At 59.7% G+C, this 7750-nt stretch overlaps 1 protein-coding gene across 1 annotated transcript in view; it reads left to right on the top strand.

Moving 5' to 3' along the window:
- Window positions 1–2114, top strand: part of LOC117642976 (Down syndrome cell adhesion molecule-like protein Dscam2) — a 5776-nt gene extending 3662 nt beyond the window's left edge. The window contains exon 3 of the mRNA XM_034381612.1: window positions 1919–2114. Coding sequence (XP_034237503.1) covers window positions 1919–2114 — 196 coding nt within the window. The remainder of the gene's footprint in view (window positions 1–1918) is intronic.
- The last annotated feature ends 5636 nt before the right edge of the window (window positions 2115–7750 follow it).

The raw sequence follows: 7750 nt of genomic DNA, 5'->3' as shown, positions 1-7750 counted from the left end.
ACTAACGCCGGTTTGATGTTGTTATTCAACCCCAAGGGAAGCTTCTTTTTCCCTCAGACGCGTGAAGCAGGCGTCCTTTGAAGGAAAAACGACATAGTGCTCAATGAATAAATGAATGAACCTGCGAATAAATGGGGCCGTTAATCCATTAGAGAGAGAGAGAGAGAGAGAGAGAGAGAGAGAGAGAGAGAGAGAGAGAGAGAGAGAGAGAGAGAGAGAGAGAGAGAGAGAAATGCGGCATTATTGCAGTCCGACGAAATGGACCTTGACACGGCAGAATGGCTTAGTGGCAGTGCGTCGTGAAAATAAATTTCGGAACAAAAAGGGGAAAAGGCCGCGGATAAAAACAACAAAACAAAGGAATAGAGCCGGACAATTATTGTTGTTGGCGAGTCACTGACCGCCCCTTCCTCGCGGAGTCGTTACAGCGCGCTGCGACGCTGTCCACTAAAACGCTGCATGTGCCCGCTCTATGCAAATTGTCTTTCGCGTGTATGTGCGCTGGCGGCGCCGGCGGGGCCCTGGGGATCGGGACAGCGTGTAGCGGCCCCGGCGAGGGAACAGGTTGTTTTGCGGGGCGTTGGCGTAAAACGACGCGGGAAGTGCGCGGCGCGAGAGACAGGTCTCTCGTGCAGTGTTACCAACGCGTTGCAACGACGACTCACACTCAAAGGTAGCCCAGGGAACTGGAAAAGGTCCTGCCGACGTCAAGTGAGCGAAGATTGACGAAATTTAGGCACGCCCCACACTGTAAAAAATTTCGTACTTTTGTGCGGAGATGGTACAGAAAAATGTAGTACGGAGGTACGGAGAAAAGTACGGAACGTTCCGTACTTGCTCCATGTAAATGGGTACCGAAGAAAAGTACGTAACGTTCCATATTCGGCAAGTACGGACGTTCCAGGCAAATTATTGATCAGACATGTTCCGTACTTTTTTCCCACAGTGCACACTGAATGTCTTATGAAAAACTTTCCCGCATGCGAAGAAAATAACAGAAGCATGATATGAAGGTAGTTTTGCTTCGTATTACGAAGGTTTCGGTTCAGGCATTCAGATAGTCTGCTCCGGTGACTCCTCATGACCCGAATAAGGCTACGTACATAGTGTCAAATTCGCATCCGACGATATCATTTTCGTGAAATGGACATGGTTTGACATGCACTTTGCCTTGCCGTCAAGAAACGCTAACTTAAACCGTGGGCGATGATGGTGTTATTGTAACACCATTCCAGCTTGACGGGAAGGTGAAGTCCTGTTTTCTGTTCCCTGGGAGAAAAGTCGAAATCGGCAAACCGAGTAATGTGCAGTGCGCCGGGTATCGGGGCGGGGGGTGACGAATTAGAACCGGGGATCCATCTCGGGGCGGCGCCTGCCGCGGCCAAAGTTTATCGACTCCTCAGGCGGTTTCCAAGTCAAATATTTTCGCCAAAGCCGAGCCGCCGCGAGCGGCTAGAGCGGTGTTGGCGAATGCCGGGTGCCGGGCCCGGAGATAGTTGGCCCCAAGTTGTGAAATATTTTGAGCCCTCTTCGGCAGCACGCCATTACCTTGCGTAAGCCCTTGACGGGGCGCCGAGGGCGCACAGTGGGCCAGAAGTCCGGTGGGGGCGGCCAAAATTCAAGACGCGTTTTGAGCTCCAGAGTCACTAAGCAGGACTCGAATCGAACGTGTGACCCCACCAATGGATTCCTCGTCCGGAGAGCAATCCATTGGTGGGGTCCCACGGTCAGTTTGAGTCCCATTTAGCGACTCTGGAGCTCAAAGCCCGTCCGGAATTTTGACTGCCTCTTCCGGTCTTCTGGCCCACTGTGGTGCGGCAGGCGGGGGCGTGCGTTCCGCGCCAAGGACATGATGGCGCTAAAAGCCGAGAGGGGTTTGTCGCAAAATTAAGACGCCTCGTGTTTTTGTGTCCCGCAGGGAGGTACTCGCCAACGGCAGCCTCTACTTCCCGGCCTTCCCCGGCGAGCTCTACTCCTCCGAGGTGCACACCGCGACGTACCGGTGCGCCGCCTCCAACGCCGCGGGCACCATCCTCAGCAGGGAGATGCGGGTCCGAGCCGGTGAGTACCACTTTACACTACCATCGAAAACAAACAAAAAGCGGGGTATTTGACCCATGATGTTGCACAGTGGGTCAGATACCGGTACTGGCAGTCAAAATACCGGACGCTCGATTGAGCTCCAGAGTCGCTAAATGCGACTCGAACCAAACGTGTGACCCCCACCGATGGATTCGTCGTTCGAAGAGCAATCCATTGGTGGGGTCACACGTTCGGTTCGAGTTCTGTTCAGCGACTCAAAACGCGTCTAGAGTTTCGGCCACCGACGCCGCCGGTCTTCTGGCCCACTGCGCGTTGACAAGTCCAGCGTCTAGCCGAGCGTCGTGCCGGTATGCGCGCCGGGGGCGTCCAGCCTCTTGCCTTCACGGCCTCTGCCGGCGCCTCTGGAGGCTTTGGAGGCGCTGGGCCGTCCCCCGCCCCCGCTTCGCTTGTCGGCGGCGCTCTCGTCAAACGCCGTGTCGTCCTCACTGCCAGGCAGGCAGGGAGGCAGGCACTGCCAGCCGAGCCGGAAACTGAAGACGTGTCTGCGGGGAGGAGAGCGGAGAGGAGGAGGGGGGGGGGGGACACGCCCGGCCCCACTTCGTTGCCGCCCCAAAGCGGCGACCCGTCGCCACGACAAACGCGCCAAACGGATAGCGGTCCTCTTGGGAACGCAAATGGGACGTCTCTCAAACAAACGCTTAGCCGGCACCGCGCCGCACCGCGCACCGCCACACAGTGGGCCAGAAGACCGGTGGAGGCGGCCACAATGCGAGACGCGTGACGCTCCAGAGTCGCCAAGCAGGACTCGAATCGAACGTGTGACCCCACCAATGGATTCCTCGTTCGGAGAGCAATCCATTGGTGGGGTCACACGTTCGGTTCGAGTCCCATTGAGCGACTCTGGAGCTCAAAGCGCGTTCGATGTTTTGACCGCCTCCTCCGGTCTTCTGGCCCACTGTGCGCCACCGCCTCGGCCTCGGCCCACGGCGAGGCAGCGCGCCGACGCGCGCTGACACGGACCACTGGAAGTCGTTAGAGGCGCGCCTGCCGTCGCCAACGTGACGCGCCTCGCCGAGGACCGCCTCCGCGCCGTCGTGACGCAAGTCACAATGACGTCACAATGACGTCACAATGACGTCACGAGCGTGTCACGATTCCGTCACTGCCGCACGTGCGGAAGGCGTCACGGTGCCTTGCACGGCCACAATGCACCGCGTTAGCGTGTCGGGCCTGGGCTTGGCCTGGGCTTGGCCTGGGCTTGGCCTGGGCTTGGCCTGGGCTTGGCCTGGGCGCCGAACCTGGTTTTGCTCTCAGCCGGCGCTCGAAGGGCGCCGGCGGACGGGGCGGGGCGGGGCGGGGCGGGGCGGGGCGGGGCGGGCGGACCGTGATTGCGAACCGAACGCCTCTCAGGTCCCTTCAGGTGGCGGCGGCCCTTGAAGGAGCGAGGCGTAAGGGCTTTGCCCGTTCATGCCACTGGCCCTAGTGCGCGTTGCGGTCGGGCACTCGGGTGGGCGGGGCGCGAGGCGTGGCGCCGCCCTGAGCCGACGAAATATTGGGGCGCCCATGCCTTGGGCACCTTGGTCCCCGCCCCCGCCTCGCCCCGCCTCGCCACGCCCCGCCCCGCCCCGCCACGCCCCGCCGCGCCCGCGCCCCGCCCCGCCCCGCCCGCCCGCCGCGCCCCGCCCCGCCCCGCCCCGCGCCCGCCCCGCCCCGCCCCGCCCCGCCACGCCACGCCCTGCCCCGCCCCGCCACGCCCCGCCGCCTGAAAGGGTGCCCCACTCAATGCAGGGCTGCATACAGAAGGCGGCGCGAGTTGGCAAGTTGTTCGGCGCGCTGCTAATGGACTGGGCGCGGTGGGCGACCCGGCTCGGCCCTGCAGCCGGATTCCGAGAGTCGTTCTCGTCGCGCTGTCTCTCTCGCACCTGTGCGGGCCGCCCCGTGAGTGCGAGAGAGACAGAGCGACGAGAACGACTCTCAGCGGCCGCTATGGCCCCGGTGCGCCACGACGGCGACCTGGCTGGCGACGTAATTGCCGCGCCCCGCCCCCTCGGCCGTCGTCGCCAAGAAAAGCAGGCGGGGAGGACGGCCACGACTTCGGCGGCGATTACGAGACGTTTATCGACTCGGCTGTCTCTCTCTCTCTCTCTCTCTCTCTCGGACGTCCGGGAGGAAGCTGTTTGGCTCGGCCTGCCCACGGCCTGCCCACCTGTAGGAGGCGAAAGTCAAGCACGGCCGGGAAAACAAACAGCTGGCCGTGTGTGGCGCGGCGGCCGGCGGCGGGGCTCGAACCACGGCACCCTTCTCCGCGTGCACGGGGGTAAATAGACGACGTGCGTGCCACAGTGGGTCAGAAGACCGGCGCGCCGGCGGCTAAAACTCAAGACGCGTTTTGAGCTCCGGAGTCGCTAAGCAGAACTCGAACCGAACGTGTGACCCCGCCAATGGATTCCTCGTTCGGTGAGCAATCCATTGGTGGGGTCACAAGATCGGCTCGCGTCCCATTCAGCGACTCTGGAGCTCCAAACGCGTCTAGAGTTTTGGCCGCGTCCACCAGTCTTCTGGCCCACTGTGCGTGCGTGCGCCCGCCTCGCGGCGATGACGGCGCGTCACTCCGTCTTGCTTATATCGAGTACGGCGATTTATACCGGACAAGGTGGCGGCCGCTTCGCCTGCTCGGCTTGGCGCCGCGCAGAGCCGCGCAGCTCCGCGGCCGGGACCGGCGACTTACGGTGGTGTCGTCGGGCGGCGGAGTAAAGTCCCGCGCAAAGTATGGTAGCAAATTCAATCTGGCCCGCCCTCCGCGCCTCGCGCCCCGCCTTCGCGCCCCGCCTTCGCGCCGCCGCCCCTTCCCGGCAGATAACGTATTTTTATACGGCGCTGCGCGTGGCAAGGCGAGCGGCAACGCGGAGGGCTTAAGCGGCCGTATTTCGGGGCGCCGCCTTGGCCGCCTTGGCGACGGTGGCGGTCGCGTACCGCCTCGCGCACTGCGGGCGGCACACAGTGGGTCAAAAGACCGGTGGAGGCGGCCAAAACTCTGGACGCGTTTGGAGCTCCAGAGTCGTTGAATGGGACTCGAACCGAACGTGAGACCCCACCGATGGACACCTCGTCCGGAGAGCAATCCATTGGTGGGGTCACACGTTCGGTTCGAGTCCCATTTAGCGACTCTGGAGCTCAAAACGCGTCTAGAATTTCGACCGCCTCCACCGGTCTTCTGGCCCACTGTGCGGCAGCCGAGCAATGCAGAAGAGTCGTTTCGTCGCTCTGTCTCTGTCGCACTCACGGCGCAAGGGTGCGAGAGAGACGGAGCGACAAACCGCGATCTTCTGAATCGCCGATCGGCAGGCGCGCCTACGACTGTGTGAAGGATGTCGCTCAGCGCCCGCGCAACGGAGGATAGGCCACACGCTGCACTGGGAAGCGCGAGCGTTGCCTACCTCGCTATTACCATTACCATTACGGGCTAGACGACAACCGATCGTCTGCCATTTCGGGCACGACACATCACATGCTTGCCTGCACTGCAAAACGAGACATGGCCGTCCTTACTAAGGTGACACTTTATACCGGTGGAGAAGAGCTTCAAGCAACTTCAAGCTCCCACTCGCAGTATGGCCAGTCAGGGTGGAGGAGGCGCTTGGATGGGACCGCTGCACCTCCTCGCGTCTGAGTGCGCAGAAAATCGCCGGTTTTATGTCGGGACGCTGCCAACACTGCTGAAGCACTGCGTCGTCGTTCGCCGCGGACGACAAGGAGACGACGGCGACGGTCTTTAAATGGGTTTTAATACAGCCCGACACTCATTCCACCACTCAGCCTAACGCGCGGCCAAGCGGGCCTACGCCACAATGCTCGCTGCTACATGATTACAGTTTCCGCGTGCTTGCGTGCTACATTTGTTTCCGCTGTGTTTTGTTCTTGTTGTTTGTTTTTGGCTTGCGCGAGTACTGTGCTGTAGGAATGAGGGATCGCGTCGGAGAGAGTGAGATAGAGAGAGTCTCCTGAAAAACAGAGGACTGGAGTTGGATACACTGTGAGAAAAAAGTACGGAAAAAGTACGGAACATGTCTGATCAATAATTTGCCTGGACCGTCCGTACTTGCCAACTACGGAACGTTCCGTACCCATTTTTTTCCGTACCCATTTACATGGGTTCCCATGGAGCAAGTACGGAACGTTCCATACTTTTCTCCGTACCTCCGTACTATATTTTTCTGAACCATTTCCGTACAAAAGTACGGAATTTTTTTACGGTGTATGTTTCCCGTGAGGACGTCGGGGCATCCTCTGTTGTCTCTCTTCCTCGTTGCGGGGCGCAGCGGGAGGAAATTTGTGCGAGCTGCCCGCGGCGTGGATCGGCGGGTCGCGGCTCCGTCTCTGTCGCACTCGTGGGGCGTCGCGTACGGGTGCGAGAGAGACGGAGCGACGAATCGAATCCTCGGAATGGTTCGGCGGGTCCTCTGCAGGACGGACGGAGGCGATGGAGTGTGAGCGGGGCAAGTGGGTGGCAACGACAACACAGAGTGTCCGGCCAGGTATGACGAGGGCGAAGGCCGCCGGGGGCGTCGGGCCTAGAGAGAGAGAGAGAGAGAGAGAGAGAGAGAGAGAGAGAGAGAGAGAGAGAGAGAGAGAGCGACTGGGTCCGGCCTTGGAGGTCCTCCTGCTGTGGGCCACGTTGTAATTAAATCAGCAGCCACTAATGAGGTCTTGTCTTTGATGTGTCGCTGTGTCGCGTCACGGTTGAGGCATTCGCGGGCCGCGAGAGTGCCAACTGGACACGTACTTTGTTCGCACCTTTTTTCCTCATTTTCTCCGCTGACCTCTTTTTCTTTTTTTTTCGCTGTGCGATTTAATGGTCGCTCTGCTGTGGCCCTTTGAGGCGGCACGTCGTTAGTCGATTTGAATCGTGCCATCCAGTGAAAGCAGAGCTTGCCAACCTGCAGACCGATTCCGAGAACCGTTTTCGTCGCTCTGTCTCGCTCGCACCTCTACGGGACGTCCCGTGAGTGCGAGAAAGACAGAGCAGTGAAAAGGACCCTCGCGGTACCTCCTATCTACAAACGCTCAGCATGTCGAGTCCGGAATGAATCCGCTCACCTGAGGGAGCCTGAAATGAAACCGCTCAGCTTTGGCACACTCCGTACACAACCGCTCACCTCAGGAGCGCGCTGAACGAAACCGCTTTACTTCTCAAATACGGGCGGCGGCTGCCAGATTTACATTGTACTTCTTACGCGCTTAGTCTTATTTAGATCGACAAGTTGAATCGCTGCTATGTCTGCACTAGAACTTTGATTTTCACCCAAGGTTTGCATTAAGCGCGCCCGGATCGGCCTAAAAATAACGTAAATACGAGGGGCAACATAAACCTAACCAGCGCCCGCCGCGCGGCGATATGCTGGTCTGTCTAGCCCGCGCCGAGGTGAGCGGTTTGTTCACGGAGTGCCGTAGCTGAGCGGTTTCAATTCACGGCTCCTCAGATGAGCGGGTCTGTCCAGGAGTCAGCATTATGAGCGTTTGTAGATAGGAGGTACCGCCGGGTGCTGTGACGATACCGACGGACGGACCCGCGAGTGCACGACTTTGAGTTCCCACTAATAGGGTCATCTTTTGAGCTCGTGTGCAAACATATGTGTTGATGAGTGTTTTGCTCGTTTTCAATTTTTATGCGAGAAGCAGAGAAAGACGAACACGCTTGTACACGCAA

Source organism: Thrips palmi, unplaced genomic scaffold, assembly GCF_012932325.1.
Source record: "Thrips palmi isolate BJ-2018 unplaced genomic scaffold, TpBJ-2018v1 HiC_scaffold_16, whole genome shotgun sequence".
Classification (NCBI taxonomy): domain Eukaryota; kingdom Metazoa; phylum Arthropoda; class Insecta; order Thysanoptera; family Thripidae; genus Thrips; species Thrips palmi.
The sequence above is the reverse complement of the archived record's forward strand: the minus strand, read 5'-3'. Positions and strand labels throughout refer to the sequence as shown.